Here is a 21,650-nt window from a genome sequence, read left to right on the forward strand (position 1 = left end):
ACACAATGGACTTTGGGGACTCAGGGGGAAAGGGTGGGAAGGGGGTAAAGAATAAAAGACTACAAATTGGGTTCAGTGTATACTGCTCAGGAGATGGGTGCATCAAAATCTCACACATCACCACTAAATAACTTACTCATGTAACCAAACACCACCTGTCCCCCAAAAACCTATGGAAATAAAAAGTAAAACAGAGACAGGGTCTATGTTGGTCAGGCTGGTCTCGAACTCCTGGCCTCAACTGATCCTCCTGCTTCAACCTCCCAAAGTGCTGGGTTTACAGGCATAAGCCACCGTGCCCGGCCCCTCCACATTTTATAGATGAGGAAAGTAAGGTGCAGAGATGCTGAGGAACTGGTGCAAATTTACACAGCTAGTGAGTGGCTTGGTTAACCCATCTAAAAATTGAGGACAAATAGTAACATCTACCTCATAGGCTTGCTGTGAGGAATCAATAAGAAAATATATGTAAAAAACTTACAGCAGTGACTGTAAACAATAGCTATTATTACCAACCCTCTCATTTTATAGAAAAAGAGACTGGGACCCAGAGAGGGGAAAGAGCTCAGTTCATGTGACACAGTAATTTAGCAATAACCTGGCTAGAAGTCTTTTCTTTTTCTCTCTCTTTCTCTCTGTCTCTCTCTCTCGCTCTCTCTGTCTTTCCTTCTTTCTTAGACGGGGTCTCACTCTGTCACCCAGACTGGGATGTAGTGGTGAGATCTCGGCTCACTGCAACCTCTGCCTCCCGGGTTCTAACGATTCTCCACCCTCAGCCTCCCGAGTAGCTGGGATTACGGGAGCCTGCCACCATGCCCGGCTAATTTTTGTGTTTTTAGTAGAGATGGGGTTTCACCATGTTGGCCAGGCTGGTCTCCAACTCCTGACCTCAGGTGATCTACCCGCCTCGACTTCCCAAAGTGCTGGGATTACAGGCCTGAGCCACCGTGCCCCGCAAGAGTATAGTTTGAAAAAAACATATTTCATAGTACTCATATATGTTTAAAAATGTTTTTAAAACTGTTGTTTCTAGAATACTATCTACATTAAGCAAAGTGAGATGAAAGCCTCTTGGCTGGTGGAGCATGCATTAAAAACCTTACTATCCACTTGGAGGAGCTCTGGGAGGGCTGGGAGAAGAGGAGTGAGAAATTGACCCGTCGGGACTCCTCAGGTTTCCTGCTGGAATCTAATTGCCAAGTCCCCACCTTCCTGCAGGGGCGTGGAATCTGCTGACCCCATCCCAGTTAGGTCATGTATGCCTCCCCCTCACAACACATTCACACTCAGTACTGGGCCCAGGGCAGCTGTGGGAGGGACAGCATCCTCGGCTCAGGCTGGGTCTGTGCCAGTCATTGAGAGAAAGCCTCCCCGACCCCCAGGCTCCACACTGATGGAAAACTGGAACAGGAGCTCTCGATAGCCATAGGACGAGCTCGCTTGATTTTCTGCCCTCTCTACGATTGCATGTATCTCAATTCCCTAGACACCTGGGTGTTCTTTTCTTCCAGACGTTCGTTATTTGGCATCTAATTTCCACAGCCCTTTTGTGCCAGCAGGCATTTGGGTGGTCATTTCTCCTGCTGTTCCTCCCAGCTTCCTGTCCTGCCCTGCCCGGCCCCCATTCCTCCAGCTGTGCAAACAGGGTGGGTCCCTCACGCTGCAGTGCTGCCCCGAGGCCTTCTGTGTGAACCTTGGGTTAGGCACTCCCGGGGGTACTGGAAGGTGCCCCATCTCCTGCTGTCTGAGAATTCTTAGGATCGGGGAGTGAGGGTACCCACTCTGGGTGCTGGGGAAACAGGACCCCCCTCCCTAGGAGCTACAGGGCATTCAGCAGGGAGCTCATGGAACAGAAGGGTTTGGGAGTCGGTGGTAAGGATGGTTCTGTTCCATGAGCTCCCTTCTGTTCCATGGGCGGGAGTTGGGGGTAAGGATGTACATGGAAAATTCATCAGGCACACAAGAAGATGAGCTAAACTGTAGCTCAAACCTCAGTGCCCTTGAGAGGGGAGGTGAGTTAGGATGTGAGAGCCATACTGTGTTCCCACCTCTAAGGTGCTGGCCCCATTTGCAGTTAAGGTGCCCTTCAAATTTGGGTGAGGTGGGGTGTGATACATTCCACTGCTTGGCCAAGTCTGCCACCTCCCATGGCAAAGGCCCCACCTCATAAAATTCTTCTTGGGACCCAAATACTTCCTGTTTCTTTAGGGGAGGAAAAAGGGGGCCTCTTCTTCAAGAGTCTTTGCTGCTAATGGATATAGCAGACCCTGGTTTGAAACATGATCTGTGTGAGGAACCATTTCCCCACACTCTGGCAATTTACCAAGTTAGTCAGACCTGGCTATGAAATTGGGCTGGGGGGCCGGGTAGCCAGACTGAATTGAATGTTCTCCTTGTTCTCCCTTCCTCTCCCTGTCTCCCTCCTGTCTCTTATCTCTTCTCTCTCTCCCTTCTCTCTGTCCACACACAGAAAACTCTCATCATACACAGATATTTTAAAAGGCACCTCCTGCATTTATAGCTCATTATTTGGGATGAAAGAAGCAGGCTAGGCCGGGTGCAGTGGCTCACGCCTGTAATCCCAACGCTTTGGGAGGCCGAGGTGGGCAGATCACGAGGTCAGGAGATCAAGACCATCCTGGCTAACATGGTGAAACCCCGTCTCTACTAAAAATACAAAAAATTAGCTGGGCGTGGTGGCGGGTGCCTGTAGTCCCAGCTACTCGGGAGGCTGAGGCAGGAGAATGGCGTGAACCCGGGAGGCAGAGCTTGCAGTGATGCGAGATCACGCCACTGCACTCCAGCCTGGGTGACAGAGCAAGACTCCATCTCAAAAAAAAAAAAAAAAAAAGAAGAAGCAGGCTAGACACACCCAGAGAGGGAGGGAAGATGGAGCATTTTCAGTTCTACATCATGTAGCTCTAACCCTAGCCCTGAACCACCCTGCAGATGTGTGCTTTTGGTCCCAAGGTGGGATTTGGCAGGCCACAATTTGCCCAATGCAAACCCAGTCCCGACTGTGAGGAGAAGTCGAGGCTCACATCCCCCCTGGGCTGGGGAGAGGAGAGGGAAAAACAGGGATGATGATAGCAGAATAAATGGGAGGGTAGTCTTTGTCTTCAAAGGGCAGGCCAGAGTAATTAATAATATCCTCTCTTCGTAGTGCCCGCCTCTCTACTGACTCTTTAATTCCTGGTATTCCTGAGTCACTTGGGGTGGCTCAGGGGTCAAATACAGCCTGGATCTGTAGAGATTATATGCAGTTTTAGTGCCCAGCCCAGTTTGTGGCCTCATATCAGATTCCTGTTTAGCTCCCTTGTCACCAACTCCTGACTTCTTGTGATGTCCCATTCCCTGAAGTCTCGTTGGCTCCTGACAGTGGCTTGCTATCCCTTGATCTCCCAGGAATAAGCTCCCAAAACCTTCACCAGTCTGCCACAGCCCTTCCCCTACTTGTTTCCCCAGTGTGAAGTTCAAGACTTTAAAAATTCCAATGGTTTGATTTATTAGTATCTCGCAGCCTAGTAGTTAAACAAATAAATGGCTAGTTTGTTTAAAATTTAAGGATAAGGGCCAGGCGCGGTGGCTCATGCCTGTAATCCCAGCACTTTGGGAGGCTGAGGCGGGTGGGTCACCAGAGGTCAGGAGCTTGAGACCAGCCGAACCAGCATGGTGAAACCTCATCTCGACTAAAAATACAAACATTAGCCAGGCATGGTGGCCGGCGCCTGTAATCCCAGCTACTTGGGAGGCTGAGGCAGGAGAATCACTTAAACCCGGGAGACAGAGACTGCAGTGAGCTGAGATTGCGCCACTGCACTCAGCCTGAGCGACAGAGCGAGACACTGTATCAAAAAAAAAAAAAAAGAAAAAGAAAAAAAGAAGAAGAATTTTTGTGGCCTGCTAAGTCTCCCCACCCCACCCCTCTTAGTTAAAAATGGTCTCACCAAAAGTTCAACCATTCAACCAGGATGGGAGGATAAGCCAGGGGCCTGCACAGTTTTCACCACTGAGAGGCACATCTGGGGCATCCCCAGAAGGCTGTTTAGGCTTGGCAGGGAGGAGAGGCGGGGACTGGAATGAGAGGATACTTGTTTGACAAGGGACCACTGTTTAATTTTTTTTTTTTTTTGAGATGGAGTCTCACTCTGTTGCCCAGACTGGAGTGCAATGGCATGATCTCAGCTCACTGCAATCTCCGCCTCCCCTGGTTCAAGTAATTCTCCTGCCTCAGCCTTTCAGTAGCTGGGCTTACAGGCGGTCTGCCACCATGCCTGGCTAAATTGTGTATGTATAATATATTTTTTTGGTAGAGAAAGGGTTTCACAATGTTGGCCAGGCTGGTCTTGAACTCCTGACCTCAAGTGATCTGCCTGCTTCAGGCTTCCAAAGTGCTGGGATTACAGGCGTGAGCCACCATGCCTGGCCACCACTGTCCTTTTAAAAAAAATTTAAAATACTCCTTTAATTTTTATGACAAAAACTATACATAGTTCATTTAGAAAACTTGGGAAATATAGAAAAGCATAAAGAAAGGGATGAAAACCACACATAAGGTCACCACTCAGAGATAGCCATTGATGAGTATATTGTATTTCCTTCCAGTCTTTTTTTTCTAGGCATAGCTATACTTCTCCATCACTGCCTATAACAATTTCTTTTTCTGACTATAAAAGCAACGTATACTTGGCCAGGTGTGGTGGCTAACGCTTGTAATCCCAGCACTTTGGGAGGCCGAGGCGGGTGGATCACAAGGTCAGGAGCTTGAGACTAGCCTGGCCAAGATGGTGAAACCCCATCTCTACTAAAAACACAAAAATTAGCCAGGCACTGTGGTGGGCGCCTGTAATCCCAGCTACTCAGGAGGCTGAGGCAGGCGAATCACTTGAACCCGGGAGGTAGAGGTTGCAGTGAGCCGAGATCACGCCATTGCGCTCTAGCCTGGGTGACAGAGTAAGACTCCATCTCAAAAAAAAAGAAAAAAAGCACTGTATACGCAAGGTAAAATTTCCAAATGACAGAAAAAAATGGAAGAATAAAATGAAAACTACCTCAATTCTACTATCTGAGATAACTACTACTGATCCATCTGTATAGTTCCTTTTAGTCTTTTTCGTTTAACTGAGATCATACAGTTCATCTGCTTCTATCTGCTTTTTGCTTTATGTTTTATCATATTCATTTTCCCATGTCAACAAATGTGTATCTGAAACATGATGTGTAAGGGCTGAATAGTCACTATGTGAACAGACCATAATTTATCCTTTTGCTTTTCAGGAGAGACAGGTTTGGGCAAGTCCACCCTCATGGACACCCTGTTCAACACCAAGTTCGAAGGGGAGCCAGCCACCCACACACAGCCGGGCGTCCAGCTTCAGTCTAATACCTATGACCTCCAAGAGAGCAACGTGAGGCTAAAGCTCACGATCGTTAGCACAGTTGGCTTTGGGGACCAGATCAACAAAGAGGACAGGTAAGGAAGGCGGTGGGGTGAGAAAGGTGGAGAGGTTGGTAGAGGGCCGCACAGAGGAACTCACCATGTGGGTCTTGAAGACAGCACAGTTACTGGGCCCGAGCCTGTCCTCCCAGAATGGTGTGGGCAGCAGCAGGTACCTCCCAAGCATCGGCCCCATCCAGTGTCCCTGTCTACAGCAACTGTTCCACTCCACTCACTTTGCCAGAAGAAGGGTGTCTTTCTAATATACATGGGTCAGGTCTCAATTCCATGCAGCAAACTTTTATTGAGCCCCTACCTTGCGCCAGGTACTGTGGAGTTCTGACCATCTAAAAAGGAATGGCTTAGTCTCTGCCCTTGAGGCACTCACAGGCAAAACCGGTTTTAAGCAAATAATTTCCATAGAGTATAAGATGTTCTGTAAAGGACAGGGTACAAAGAGATAAACAACAAGTTACGACGAGAACACAAAGGCGAGAACAGTCATTTCTACGTAGGGAGGTCAGGGAAGCCTTGACAAAGGATGTGCCTCCAGAGCTGACTCTTGAAGGACGAACTGTTTTGCCAGACAGACAAGGGAAGGGAGAGAGGGGCATCTCAGGCAGAATTAACTGCCTGTATAAAGGCAAAGTGATGTGCAGGATTCTGGTACGTTCTAGGGAAGTGCAGCTTGCTCTCTTTGGCTAGACAGAGGCAGAGTCACTGTGAAGCTAATGAAGATTGCACAGGCCCCTTCCAAAGCTCTGTAACTAATGTTCAATCACAACGTATTTTCCTCAGAGAGTCTTTCAAATTGCATAAGCATAAGGGCTGGAAAAAACTGGTTGTGCCCCTGGGCTAGCATTTGGAGTAAGCTTGGGGAAAAAATAGGGGGAGATGAGGCTGAAGAGGTAAGCAGGTGCCAGATCACAGAAGATTTTATGATCGAGGCAAGAGGTAAAATAGGTGCTGAGATAGGGAAGAGGAGACAGATCTGCTGAATACTGAGTAGGTAAATATCAACATGACTTGGTAGAGACTTGGTGTGAGGTTGTGAAGTCAAAAGAAAAATCTAGAATGAGGCCCAAATTTCTGGCTTTGTAGAGTGGGCATTGGTGATGGCGTTCCATAACCAGGGTTCAAAATAATCAGCTCTATTTTGGACATGTGAAGTTTGATCTGTCTGAAGAATACTGAGATATGCAATGACCTTCAGCAGTAGGCAGTTGAACACACAGAGATGGAGATCAGAAGAGGCTAGAAATACAGATTGGGTTATCAAGGTAGAGGTGATATGTTCCAACCATGGACACATGTAAAATCGCCCAGAGATCAGAGTAAAGTAAGAAGAACACTGGACTAAAGACAAAAACCTCAGGATGTTAAGTCAATAGATGGAGGAAAAGACATCCTGAAAAGGGACTGAACAGCAATAAGCAGACAGGTAGGAGGGGTCCAGGAAAGATGTTGGGGTGCCAGGCAAGGTGGCTTGCACCTGTAATCCCAGCACTTTGGGGGGCTGAGGCGGGCAGATCCCTTGAAGTCAGGAGTGCGAGACCAGCCTGGCCAACATCATGAAACCCCATCTCTACTAAAAATACAAAAATCAGCTGGGTGTGGTGGCGGGTGCCTGTAATTCCAGCTACTCGGGTGGCTGAGGCAGGAGAATCACTTGAACCCGGAAGCAGAGGTTGCAGTGAACTGAGATTGCACCACTGTACTCCAAGCTGGGCGGCGGAGCAAGACTCTGTCTCAGAACAAAACAAAAAGATGTGGGGGGTTGAGAATGTGTGTGAGTGAAGACTAGGTGAGGCTCAGAGATGGGGACGTGATAAGGGGTGGGTCAGGTACCATCTGCATTTAACCGGAAGTCACATGGTTATCACATGTGCTCATCTCAGAAAGGGCCATTCATCATTTAAAGCAGAGGGTCTTCTCATCTTTTCAGGATTCTCTTGCTTAGATGAACTTTATGTCAAATTCTTTTTTTTTTTTTTTTTTGAGACGGAGTCTCGCTCTGTCGCCCAGGCTGGAGTGCAGTGGCCGGATCTCAGCTCACTGCAAGCTCCGCCTCCTGGGTTTACGCCATTCTCCTGCCTCAGCCTCCCTAGTAGCTGGGACTACAGGCGCCCGCCACCTCGCCCGGCTAGTTTTTTTGTATTTTTTTAGTAGAGACGGGGTTTCACCGTGTTAGCCAGGATGGTCTTGATCTCCTGACCTCGTGATCTGCCTGTCTCGGCCTCCCAAAGTGCTGGGATTACAGGCTTGAGCCACCGCGCCCGGCCTGTCAAATTCTTTTATTTCCCCCTTAAAGCTACTACAACAGCCACACTCACTTCCTTATAATGAATAAATATATGTAGCTTCTTAATAATGGAACTGAGTTCTGTTTTGCATTTGAAAATCTAGAAAAAAAAGACATCTCTGTTTTTTTTTTTTTTTTTTTTTTTTTGAGCTGGAGTCGCACTGTGTCACCCAGGCTGGAGTGCAGTGGCACAATCTCAGCTCACTACAGTCTCCACCTCCGGGGTTCAAGTGATTCTCCTGCCTCAGCCTCCCGAGAGTAGCTGGACTCAGTTGCACACCACTACACCCTGCTAATTTTTCTGTATTTTTAGTAGAGACCGGGTTTCACCATGTTGGCCAGGCTGGTCTCGAACTCCTGACCTCAAGTGATCCCCTCCCCAGCCTCAGCCTCCTAAATTGCTGGGATTACAGGCATGAGCCACTGTGCCCGGCCACCTCTGCTTTTTGTAGGCGTGCTTATTGTGCTAATCTTATTTGGTTGAGAATAAATTAAACTTTGGAGAAAGGATATTTGGGCCACAATATGAGTGCTTAATCTCAGCTGCACGTGGCTCAGAAACTTCAATTACATTTCTTACAATTCCTTCAGTTACATACATTCAACATATCTAACATTGGACAATGCCTTGATAATAATGGCTTGGGAGGACTGAACAGATACTGCCCCTCAGAGGCAAGTCTCCTTCCGTTATTTTTTTAAGATATCCCTATTGTTTCTTCCTGATTGTAAATGTGATACATACTTATAATAAATCAGATAAGTAGAAATGAAAAGCCTCTTTGAAATTGCACTGGGGAGCAGGGGTGGAGTAAGCTCCAGGGATGTATATAAAAAGCAATGTTGGCCGGGCGCGGTGGCTCAAGCCTGTAATCCCAGCACTTTGGGAGGCCGAGACGGGCGGATCACGAGGTCAGGAGATCGAGACCATCCTGGCTAACACGGTGAAACCCCATCTCTACTAAAAAATACAAAAAACTAGCCGGGTGAGGTGGCGGGCGCCTGTAGTCCCAGCTACTCGGGAGGCTGAGGCAGGAGAATGGCGTAAACCCGGGAGGCGGAGCTTGCAGTGAGCTGAGATCCGGCCACTGCACTCCAGCCTGGGCGACAGAGCAAAACTCCGTCTCAAAAAAAAAATAAAAAAAAAATAAAAAGCAATGTTTTCTTCATGCCGTTAGGGCCATGTTAGCATAGCTATGTCAGTGAAACTGCATTGAAACAGGGCATGAGAATATCCCGCTTTACAAGGGCACATGCATAAACTGGGAAGAGGAATGACTAAGCCTGTATGCTGCGGAAAGCTACAATTTAAATGATGCTGGAGGCAGGGCACAGTGGCTTAAGCCTGTAATTCCAGCACTTTGGAAGTCCGAGGTGGGTGGATCACTTGAGGCCAGGAGTTCAAGACCAGCCTGGCCAACATGGTGAAACCCCCATCTCTACTAGAAATACAAAAAATTAGCCGGGCATGGTGGTGTGTGCCTGTAATCCCAGCTACTCGGGAGGCTGAGGCACAAGAATTGCTTGAACCCGGAAGGCGGAGGTTGCAGTGAACTGAGATCATGCCGTGTCTCTCCAGCCTAGAAGATAGAGTGAGACTCCATCTCGAAAAATAAAAATAAAAAAGGAGGCTGGAGAAAAGGGGATTTAAGGGAGAGACTGAGAAGGACAGGCTGGAGAGGGGAGTGCTTAGGAACCTAGGCTTTGGTCTCAGACCTGGCTTCAAATTTCGTCTTGCTGTCTTTTTAGCCCAGGGATCTTGAACAAGGTACTTACATTTTCTATGCCTCAGTTTTCTCATCTGTAAAATGGGGATGATGATGATGGTAATAATAATAATAACACCTACCTTAGAGAGTTGTGGTGAAGCACATTTGACATGTGTGGAATATGAAATGCTCAAACACCTGGCACAGAGTTACTGCCTCATAAACTGAAGATATTATGATCATGATTTTTATTGATCAAAGACTCAAGGGACAGCTAAATCATGTAGCATATGGGAGGGAATGATACGTGGTATCCAGGAAGACCGGAACTAAAAAATATTCATTAGGTTTGGTGATATGAAGGTCAGTAATACATTTCAGAATAATAGTTCGAGGAGAACTGTGGGTAGAAGCCAGATTACTGTGATTGCTGAGTGAATGGGAAGTAAGGATGTAAAGGCATCAGAATAGCTAAAAGAGCAATGGAACAGAAAAGTCAGTCTAAGACCAGATTCCTGCTCATATGGAAATTTAGCATATGTAAGTCAGCAGGGGAAGAATGGACTATTCAAGAGATGATGCTGGGAAAATAGGCCATCTATTTAGGAAAAAAATAAAACGAGACCCTCTCACACAAACACCATTCACAAAAATAGATTCCCATTGGACTAAAAACAGATTTCTAAAAATACAAGGAGAAAACATCAGAGAATATTTTTATAACTTTGGGGGTAGAGAAGGCTTTTCCAATCATGACACAAAATTCAAAAGTCATAGAAGAAAAGACTAATGGATTTAAATTCATTAAAATAAAAAACCCTTTTATATTGAAAGATACCATAAACAAAAGTAAAAACAAGCTACAGATGGGGAGAAGATATTTGCAGCCTAAATAATAGACAAAGGATTCTTCTAAAATGGAAAAAGAGCTTCTACAATTCAATAAGAAATAAACAGATAGTTTACAGAAGGGGAAACACTAATGTACAATCAACATAGGAAATGATAGTCATTCAACTTCCCTAGTAATTAGAGAAATGCAAAATGAAACAATGAAATTTTTTATCCATCAGATCTGCAAAAACAAAAAGATGGTATAATATCCACTAACACGAGGTAATTTCATTCATGTTGATGGGACTGAAAATTGGTATAGACTTTTTGGAGGGCAAACTTGGCAGTATCTATTAAAATTTTAGATGTGAATAATTTATGACCCAGCAGTTCCACCTTTAAGTATGCAGCCTAGAGAACCAGCTGCGCATGCTCCTGGGAAGCATACAGAAAGCATGTTCACTGCAGCTTTGGTTATGGAATGAAAAACAACTTAAACAGTTTAAATTTCTACCAACAGTTAAATAAACTGTGGAATTACCATACCGTGGAATTGTGTTTAGCAGTTTAATAGAATGAGGTAGATCGATATATACTCATATGACTAGATCTCCAGGATATGTTGTTAAGTGAAAAAAAGAAGTTGCAGAATGATCATGATGCCATGTGTGTAAATCTGCCCCACTCCCTCCAATAAAACCACAAACATGTCTCTCTATTTATGTGTGTAGATGCATAGAAAAAGGTCTGGAAAGGTAATCAGCAAACTGAAAATAGAGGTTATCTGTGAGAAAGGAAGAATTAGTATTATTTTATTTTATTTTATTTTATTTATTTATTTTTGAGCGGGAGTCTTGCACTGTCCCCCAGGCTGGAGTGCAGTGGCGTGATCTCGCCTCACTGCAAGCTGGGCCTCCCAGGTTCACGCCATTCTCCTGCCTCAGCCTCCTGAGTAGCTGGGACTACAGGCGCCTGCCACCCCGCCCAGCTCTTTTTTTTTTTTTTTTTTTGTATTTTTAGTAGAGAGGGAGTTTCACCACGTTAGCCAGGATGGTCTCAATCTCCTGACCTCATGATCCGCATGCCTCAGCCTCCAAAGTGCTGGGATTACAGACGTGAGCCATCGAGCCCGGCTGAGAATAGGTGTTATTGCATGAATAAATTTAGGTCAAGCGTGGTGGCTTTTACCTGTAATCCCAACACTTTGTGGGGCCAAGGTAGGAGGATCACTTGAGCCCAAAAGTTCAGGACAAGCCTGGGGTAACATAAAGAAATCCTGTCTCTACAAAAAAATAAAAAATTAGCCAGGTGTGGTGGTGTGCGCCTGTAGTCCCAGATACTCAGAAAGCTGAGGCAGGAGAATCACTTGAGCCCACGAGTTCAAGGTCACAGTGAGCTGTGATCATGCCATTGTTCCCTCACATGGGCAACAGAGTGAGGCCTCATCTCTAAAAAAGAGATAAAAAAGAAAACTTGTCTGAGCCAGGAGAAATACACAAGGCCATGTCTAAAGGGGGACAAGGAGGTCAGGGGCAACTCTTGAGGATGGGAGAGATGATGAGGGCTTGAATAGGAAGAGAAGAAGCTTTGAAGATAGAGAGGAGGGGCAGATTTGAGAGAACTCACAAGACTGAGAACCAAGTTGCTGTGGAAACCTGGTCCACTTTATAAACTTTTTAATTTTATTTTATTTTTTGAGATGGAGTCTTGCTCTGTCACCCAGGCTGGAGTGCAGTGGCGCAATCTCGGCTCACTGCAAGCTCCGCCTCCTGGGTTCACGCCATTCTCCTGCCTCAGCCTCCCAAGTAGCTGGGACTACAGGCGCCCACCACCACGCCTGGCTAATTACCCACTTTATAAACTTAAATGTCTACTATGTGACAAGTACAGTGTGAGGTGTCAGAGATACTAAGAAATAAGGCACAGTCTTTTTTTTTTTTTTTTTGAGACGGAATCTCACTCTGTGGCCAGGTTGGAGTGCAGTGGTGCAATCTTGGCTCACTGCAACCTCCACCTCCCATGTTCAAGCAAGTCTCCTGCCTCAGCCTCGCAAATAGCTGGGACTACAGGCACCCACCACCATGCCTGGCTAATTTTTTGTATTTTTAGTAGAGACGGGGTTTCACCATGTTGGCAGGGCTGGTCTTGAACTCCTGACCTCAGGTAATCCGCCTGCCTTGGCCTCCCAAACTGCTGGGATTACGGGTGTGAGCCACCACACCTGGCCTCCACATTTTCTTATTTTATTTTATTTTATTTATTTATTTATTTTTTGAGATGGAGTCTCGCTCTGTTACCCAGGCTGGAGTGCAGTGGCTCAATCACGGGCTCACTGCAACCTCTGCCTCCTGGGTTCAAGCAGTTCTCCTGCCTCAGCCTCTTGAGTAGCTGGGATTACAGGCGCCCGCCACCATGCCCGCCTAATGATTGTATTTTCAGTAGAGACAGGGTTTCACCCTGTTGGTCAGGCTGGTTTGGAACTCCTGACCTCGTGATCCGCCCGCCTCGGCCTCCCAAAGTGCTGGGATTACAGGCGTGAGCCACAGCGCCCGGCCTCCACATTTTCTTTATCCGGTCATCAGTTGATGGACATTTGGGTTGTTTTCACCTTTGGGCTACTGTGAATAATTTACTCAAGCTGGGTTCACCAAGTCCCACCTCCCTGGCCTTTTTCCATTGCTCAAACCTGTCAGACTGGTTTCTGCCTCAGGACCATCCTCACATTTGCTGTTCCCTCTGCCTGGAATGCTCTTCGCCCAGATCTCTCCATGGCTCTCTCATCTTCATCCTTGCAGCTCAAATGTCACACCTTAGAGAAGCCTTCCCTGATCACTGTATTTAAAGTAGTTGAACCCTCAATCACATGTATATCCCATTATCCTATTGGAGTATCTTATAGTACATATCATTATCCAAAATGAATAAGAATTATTGTCTAGACCAGGGGTTATTTTGTGCCATTGGCCCCGTTAGCAATCTAGTGAGGCCTATGGGCTCATTCTCAAAATAATGTTTTTAAATGCTGAAAATATACCAAGTATACTAAAAATACAGTTATTAAAATATGTAAAAATTGTGACTTAGTAATCTATGTGCTTCTCTATCAATTCTGGAAGTAATAATATCTATATGCAGGCTTAATAATTATCAGAATTTGGATGTAATGAGTATAAATGCCATTTTGAGCTATTTGCAACAACTGGAATGGGAAATAATGATATCAGTGATTTCTATTGGTTATGAAATCACAGGTACTGCTAACATTACTATAGATTGTTACCTATGTCTGTAGCTGAAGAAACTGCTAAACTTCAGTTAGAGATTAGTGAAAAAGATGTATTTTTTTCCTATCCAAGTTCACAGATCCTCTGAATTCTACTCACAGAACCTAGGAGGTCCATGAACCCCGTGTTAAGAACGGCTCTCTTGAAATGTCAAAGATTATCAGTAGTGATGGGGAGGGATGGAGTCTGTTGGAGCTGGTTTTGGTCGAAGATGGAGGAGATGAGGAGATCACAGTGAGCAAGGGAATCAAGAGCTAGAAGAAAGCTGCCCTCTCTGCCCATCCATGAGACTTTGGTGTGGAGATGAAGAAATTTCCGGTTGAGAAGGACATGAGAAAAGCAGCATCTCTGAAGGACAGTCAGGTGTCACTTAGAGGAAGGAAGCAGTTTGGGAGGAGGTAGCCTATAAGAATAAAGGATTTAGTTTACCACCCACTGGAGTCCAGTGAGCAGCACAACAGAGTGTGGAGAGAGGTGGCCACCGTGGGAAGATGAGTCACTGGGGCCGGGGGTGGAGGGAACGCAGAGCAGCAGGGGAAACTTTACTATGTTCCAGACAGCAGGCTAGACGTGGAGGATACAGAGATGAATAAGACGAAGAGAAATCACCCATTTAGGATTCGTCTACACCAAATCCTGGTGACTGATTGGCTGGTTTGGCTGGTCTGATCCATGTACATTTTGGGAGCTTCCGAGAGCCAGAGGCAATTGCAGTAAGACAGGCACAGATTCACTACAGATTCTGGGGTGGGGCGGGGGGAGCTAAAAAATGTACTTTTTTAAAGCTTTTTAGCTTTATTTTCTTTCCTCCTTTGATTCCTTCTGCAAAGCAAAAAATGAAGTAAAAAAAAAGTAATGTAATTGAGAAAAAAAAATGAAGCAGCGCCATCATCAACTATTTCAAATCAGCAAAACATCCAAAAATTAATTAGATAAGCCTAGGGGATACATCCCCCACCCTCACTCCAAATTCATCAGGAACCTTCTAAGGATCTTTGCAACCAAGACATTCTTTGATGCGATTACCCTTCAGAACAGTGGCTCAGAGGGATCAAAGGAATAAAGAAAGGACTACGTTTTTAGAGTTTTCTCTGGGGCTCAGGAGGTGGAGGTTGCAGTGAGCGGAGATCGCGCCACCGCAGTCCTGCCTGGGCTACAGAGCGAAACTCCATCTAAAAAAAAAAGATTTTTCTCTGGGGCTCCAGAGATAGCCTGAACCTGGATCTCAGCTCTGGCTGCAGCTCTCAGAATCTAGGATCCTGTGATTCTTTTTTAAAAGGCTATTTTCCCCTTCTCTACTAGGGGGATCTTTCAAAAAGGCTCAGCCTGGGAGTTGCTGCAGGTGGGAGGCATTGGCTGGACCCAGCTCCTCCTTTGATCATCATGTTCTGTTCTGGCAGCGGTATCTGAAAACTCCCTGCCCTGGGCCCACATGACAAGCCTCTTCTAGCCTGAAGGGAGGCAGCCCCTCAGCCAGAGAGGCAGCAGACAGACAGGGGAGATGAGAACAAGAGGCAGAGCTGAGCTAAGCTGACCTAGTTAGAGCAGAAAGAGGCTGTAGGGGTGACGGAGATGACGTGGGAGAGGACTGGGACAGAGAGAGAGGGAAGTTTCCCAGGGAGGCCCAGGACAGAGAGACATAGAGGACTGACTGTTGTTTAAGAAGCCTTGGCAAGACTTGGGGGCCACCTAGAGGAGCCGTGTGTGGAGACTCAGTGAGCTGGCAGGCCTGTGTCCACATGTGCAGGGGGGAGTAGCTTTACCAGATTTTGCCTGAATACTTAATTTTTTTGTCTGTTTGTTTGTTTTTGGAGATGGGGTCTCACTCTGTTGCCCAGGCTGGAGTGCAGTGGCGTGATCTCCGCTCACCGCAACCCCTGCTTCCCGGGTTCAAGTGATTCTCCTGCCTCAGCCTCCTGAGTAGCTGGGATTACAGGCATGAGCCACCACACCTGGCTAATTTTTGTATTTTTAGTAGAGACGAGGTTTTGCCATGTTGCCCAAGCTGGTCTTGAACTCCTGAGCTCAGGAGATATGCCCGCCTCAGCCTCCCAAAGTGCTGGGATTACAGCCATGATCCACCGTGCCTGGCCTGAATACTTAGATTTTAAAGTCACCACCTTGGCAGAAATGAGAATCAGAAAAATATCTTGACCTTGGGGGAGCCAAGTGGGGAGCTCCACTAAACCTAGCAAGAATGAGCAAAAGCCCTGAATGTTCTCACAAGATTGCCCAGCCGTGGGCCAAAGAGAGGTCTTGTTACCCACTGTGTACCCAGCTCTCATCTAGGCACTGTAGGGCAACATAAAGGAAGCAAAGACACGAGCCCAGCTTGGAGGAAAATCAGCCCCTCTACAGATACGGCCAGTGAGCTCCATGCTCTGTTGGTCCCCTGAGGGACAGAGAAGTGCCCTTCACAGGCCCTGCCCTTTAGGAAGACACAATCTATTTGAGAGAATCTTTGTGAAGCAACAATAAGTAATTGAATGCCATTTCTTGTTATGCCCCTGACTCGCAGAAGGGATTTCTGGCATAAGTGGGGAAGGCCGTAGGAGGAGGAGGGCATTAAGCTGAGCCCTGAGGTCTGGGAGGGCAGAATTGGGATGAGGAGAGAGAAAGGGGCATTCTAGTGAAGGTGCACAGATGGGCATATATTTGGCTCATGTAGGGACCAAGAAGGTGGCACGCTGACAAGATCGGAGGCCCACTGAAGGGAGATGGAGAAATGCAGCTGGATGGGAGAGAGTCAGGATTATAGAGGGCATTTGACACTTCCAAAAGGAACAGGGTCAAAATCCAAGTTTTTGATGGGGTCCACCTCTGTCCCTTTTAGCTACAAGCCCATCGTGGAATTCATCGACGCACAATTTGAGGCCTACCTGCAGGAAGAGCTGAAGATCCGAAGAGTGCTGCACACCTACCATGACTCCCGAATCCATGTCTGCTTGTATTTCATTGCCCCCACGGGCCATTCCCTGAAGTCTCTGGACCTAGTGACTATGAAGAAGCTGGACAGTAAGGTATAGGAGGCAGGGGCAGGGGCGCTGGGGGCTCACTCTTACTGATCTCTTGTGCAAAGTAGATTCCGGGAGAGATTTGTGGCATCCTCATCCTCTCCCTCATTCCCTGTCCCTCCATAAAGATGGTGTTATGGATCCAGCACCAGCGTCATACGCTTTGTGATCTGTTTTCCCAGCACTAGGGATGGGCTTGCCCTGAGCTGTCTTTCTGCCCTGATCCGTCTTGGAGACTAGAAGGACGGCTCCCTGGGTCTAAGGGCAAAGGCTTTGGCAGTGGAAAGCTGTTTTTTCTTTGTCCCAATGTTAACTGGCTAGAATCAAACATGCAAACTTGACTTTGAAAGTTACCATTCTTACTATCAATAATTACTTTTATGATTGCAGTTAACATTAAAACCCTCATTATATGCCCACCCCATGAAGTACACATTATCGTTAGCCTCATTTTACAGAAGAGAAAACTGAAGCTCTGAGAGGTTAAGTGACTTGCTCATTGTCATATTGCTAGCTACTGGTAGAGTGCAGATTCTGTGACACTCAGATCTGTGACCCCATGTTATAATGCTTCTATGCCCAAGAAAGATGGCTGTGGGAATCAGGCATTGTCTTGCTTTAAGAAAAACTTGGCTGGGCGTGGTGGCTCACGCCTGTAATCCCAGCACTGTGGGAGGCCGAGGTGGGTGGATCACGAGGTCAGGATATCGAGACCATCCTGGCTAACACAATGAAACCCCGTCTCTACTAAAAATACAAAAAAAGGCCAGGCGTGGTGGTGGGCGCCTGTAGTCCCAGCTACTTGGGAGGCTGAGGCAGGAGAATGGCATGAACCTGGGAGGTGGAGCTTGCAGTGAGCCAAGATTGGGCCATTGCACTCCAGCCTGGGTGACAGAGCAAGACCCTGTCTGAAAAAACAAAACAAAACAAAACAAAACAAAACTTTAAAATGCAAATTCTATACCATGTATAAATTACACAATGATTCTTCATGTTAGAGGATTATTTGCTGTACAAAAGAATTGATCACGGGATTCTTCAAAAAGCCTAATTACATTTTCACCTACCATTTAATGTGTGCCAGATGCTATGATGAGTACTTTATATGCATTATTTTATTTTTTCCTTCCAATAATCCAGCGGTGAGTACTATTATTATTCCCATTTCACTCATGATGAAATGGAGGGGCAGAAAGTCAAGTCACTTGCTCAACCTGAGACAACTTGAAATGGGTCTGGGATTTGGACCTAGCTCTGACTCCATGGTCTTTTATTTTACAAAAACTGAATTTAGGCTGGGCTTGGTGGCTCATGCCTGTAATCCCAGCACTTTGGTAGGCCAAGGTGGGCGGATCATCTGAGGTCAGGAGTTCGAGACCAGCCTGGCCAAGCCAACATGGCGAAACCCGTTTCTACTAAAATACAAAAATTAGCTGGGCATGGTGTTGCACACCTGTAATCCCAGCTACTGGGGAGGCTCAGGCAGGAGAATCGCTTGAACCTGGAAGTGGAGGTTGCAGTGAGCCGAAATCATGCCACTGCACTCCAGCCTGGGCGACAGAGCAAGACTATATACTAAAAAATAATAATCGAATTTACATGCAGCCATTTAGTAGCACATCCACTCTAAAACTGAATTTCAGCTCTCATCAGATAGGAGCGGTTTTTCATTTTTTGCAGCAATGGGCTCATGGCCCATGAATAAAAGGCTGCTCTTGAAATGTGGCCATGCCCTGCATGTCCTGTATAGGGGCATTGGTGAGCCACATGACTGCAGGCCTGGTGGATGGGCTGAGTTAAACCTTTGATATATATGTGTGTGTGTATATATATATATATATATATATTTTTTTTTTTTTTTTTTTGAGGCGGAGTCTCGCTCTGTCGCCCGGACTGGAGTGCAGTGGCCAGATTTCAGCTCACTGCAAGCTCCGCCTCCCGGGTTTCCGCCATTCTCCTGCCTCAGCCTCCCGAGTAGCTGGGACTACAGGCGCCCGCCACCTCGCCTGGCTAGTTTTTGTATTTTTAGTAGAGACGGGGTTTCACCGTATTAGCCAGGATGGTCTCGATCTCCTGACCTCGTGATCTGCCCGTCTCGGCCTCCCAAAGTATTTTTTTTTTTAATTAATTAATTTATTTTTTTTGAGATGGAATTTCACTTTTGTTGTCCAGGCTGGAGTGCAATGGCACGATCTTGGCTCACCGCAACCTCCACCTCCTGGGTTCAAGCAATTCTCCTGCCTCAGCCTCCCGAATAGCTGGGATTATAGGCATGCGCTACCACACCCGGATACTTTTTATTTTTAGTAGAGACAGGATTTCACCATGTTGGCCAGGCTGGTCTCAAACTCCCGACCTCAGGTGATCCACCCCTCAGCCTCCCAAAGTGCTGGGATTATAGGCATGAGCCACTGCTCCCGGCCTGATATATGTTTATAGTGTGTCAATGGGGACTTGGCGAAAGTGCCAAGGAGAATAGGCTCTGCCGGCTGTTTCATCTTGGCAAGGGCTTTGACCCCTCTGCCCGCGAAAAACTTCAAGGGAGGTGCCTCCAAGGTTCAGTCTTTCTTTGACCCAGCACCTGTGTGCTATCAGCCTTCAGAGGCACTCCTACACCAAAGTGCAAAGGAGGCAGGATTTATCTTTCACGTCTGGTGCTCCCAGACTCCCCTTTCAGAGCCCGGGGCCTGAGTGCCACCTATGCCCCCCACTCCCCCACCCTCCTGTTGAAGTCTCCTGGCAGGAATGATTATGCTCTCCATGTCAACTTGACCTTAGTGTGCTCTGTCTCACAAACGCACGTGCATTTCAAGTTTCTTTACCTTCTGACAGTAAAAGCCTTGTCCCTTCTTGGAGCAATTTCAAGGATTAGGGTTCAGGTGCACTGAACTTTTGGTTGGCATTAGGCCTTTCTCCTGATGCCTGAAATTGGGCATTTATACTGCTTTCTTACTCAGAAATTGATCATGAGACTCAGGCAGTATAATTCTTTTTGCATAAGTCTCAGATCAAATTGTAACTAGAGGTTCTTCCTCACCTAACCGAGTTGGTTATTCAGTGTCTCTTGCCAGAAAGAGAGCCAGGTGTACATCCTCGCTGAGCACTGTCCTGCCTCCTTTCCCTGCCATCTCTCATGTGGGTCCATATCACACCCGGCTGGGGCTAGCCCAGACTCGATGGGTTGGAACAATTTACTGATAGCAAGAAGAGGCCACCTCTCCCCTGTCAGCCACAGATTCCCAGCTATCACCTTTCTGCTTCATATCTCCCAAGCAGTAACCTTGATACCAAGATATCATACAGCTCATCGATTTGGATCTGAACTGGTAGACAGCTCATGCTTAAGACTATGGACTTAGGAATAAGGCTGAGTTTGGATTCGAATCCCAGTTCTGCTACTTACCTGCTCCATGGCCTTGGACAAGTTACTTAACCTCCCTATGCCTTAATTTCTCATTGGCAAAATAGTAATAATACCTCCTGGAAAGAAGGGTTATTGTCAGGATTAATTGTGCTAATTCATGTAAAGCACTTGGTTCAGTGCCTAGCACAGTTAGTACTTGTCGTTTATTGTATTGTCATTTGGCTATAGAAGCGACCAGTCCTTGACCACTAGGCTGAGTGGCTCCCTCTGGCAGCTGGTGGAAGTCTTAGGTGATGCTGCTATCAGTTGCAGGTTACCAACAATGACCCCACTTTGCCCTCCTCTCCCTAGGTGAACATCATCCCCATCATTGCCAAAGCAGATGCCATTTCGAAGAGTGAGCTAACGAAGTTCAAAATCAAAATCACCAGCGAGCTTGTCAGCAATGGAGTCCAGATCTATCAGTTTCCTACAGATGATGAGTCAGTAGCAGAGATCAATGGAACCATGAACGTGAGTGGGAGCAATTTCCTGACCATTTGCTTTTTATGATGATTATCATTATTTTAATTTGTTTTAGAGACAGGGTCTTGCTCTGTTGCCCAGGCTGGAGTGCAGTGGTATGATCACAACTCATTGCAGCCTTGAACTCCTGGGCTCAAGGGATCCTCCTGCCTCAGCCTCCCAAGTAGCTGGGATTACAGGTGCACTCAACACACCTGGCTAATGTTTTAATGTTTTGTAGAGACGGGGTCTTGCTATGTTGCTCAGGCTGGTCTTGAACCCCTGGGCTCAAGCAATCCTCCTGCCTCAGCCTCCCAAAGTACTGGGATTACAAGTGTGAGCCACCGTGCTGACCCCTTTATTATTATTATTTTACCAAAGAGCAGCAAAACATCTTCACCATCCATCTTAGTGCAGTTAACTCTTTTTTTTTTCTTTTACTTTTTTTTTTTTTTTTTTTGAGACAGGATCTCATTCATTGCCCAAGCTGGAGTACAGTGGCACAATCTCGGCTCACTGCAACCGAGAGATGTTATTTTTAAATATCAGGGTTGGCTGGGCACGGTGGCTCAGGCCTGTAATCCCAGCACTTTGGGAGGCTGAGGCGGGTGGATCACCTGAGGTCAGGAGTTTGAGACCAACCTGACCAACATGGCGAAACCCCGTCTCTACTAAAAAATACAAAAATTATCCAGGCGTGGTGGTGTGCGCCTGTAATCCCAGCTACTCTGGAGGCTGAGGCAGAGCTTGCAGTGAGCCAAGATTACGTCATTGCACTCCAGCCTGGGCGACAGAGCGAGACTCATCTGGAAAAAAAAAAAAAAAATCAGGGTTATGTTTTGCTTTATTAAGTGTGAATGAATTAAAAACCATCTTTCCTCTCCTCCCCCACTTTTCCCTACTAGAGGAATGACTAATAAAGAAGGCAGAGAGGCAAACATCTCCTAATGCTTCCTTACAATGTGTTGCTGTTGCTGTGAAATCTTCAATGTTGTGATTTCAAGGAGACAGCTAATAGCTTTCAGAAAGTGTCTGCTTTGGGAACAGATTTCTTTTTCTCTATTGAGTGGCATCAGTTTTTCCTAATGACATAATGCCTGGGTATAGCCAAACTCAGGAAAACCTTGTAATAAAAGCCATTTTTAGAAAACTTTCCTGCTGCCACTGCCCTCTGAGTTATCATTACAACATCAGCTGCCACC

General features: G+C 46.5%; 1 protein-coding gene across 5 annotated transcripts in view; it reads left to right on the forward strand.

Annotated features, from left to right (window-relative positions):
* The window catches only part of SEPTIN6 (septin 6), an 80,686-nt gene that overhangs the window by 23,931 nt on the left and 35,105 nt on the right, over nt 1-21,650 (forward strand). For all 5 annotated transcript variants that reach the window (XM_033202107.1, XM_033202105.1, XM_033202106.1 and 2 more), the window contains exons 3-5: nt 5,278-5,473; nt 16,400-16,586; nt 20,296-20,457. In XM_033202107.1, the coding sequence (XP_033057998.1) occupies nt 5,278-5,473; nt 16,400-16,586; nt 20,296-20,457 (545 nt within the window). The remainder of the gene's footprint in view (nt 1-5,277; nt 5,474-16,399; nt 16,587-20,295; nt 20,458-21,650) is intronic.

The sequence above is a fragment of the Trachypithecus francoisi genome, unplaced genomic scaffold (genome assembly GCF_009764315.1).
Source record: "Trachypithecus francoisi isolate TF-2019V2 unplaced genomic scaffold, Tfra_2.0 Lachesis_group6, whole genome shotgun sequence".
Classification (NCBI taxonomy): Eukaryota; Metazoa; Chordata; class Mammalia; order Primates; family Cercopithecidae; genus Trachypithecus; species Trachypithecus francoisi.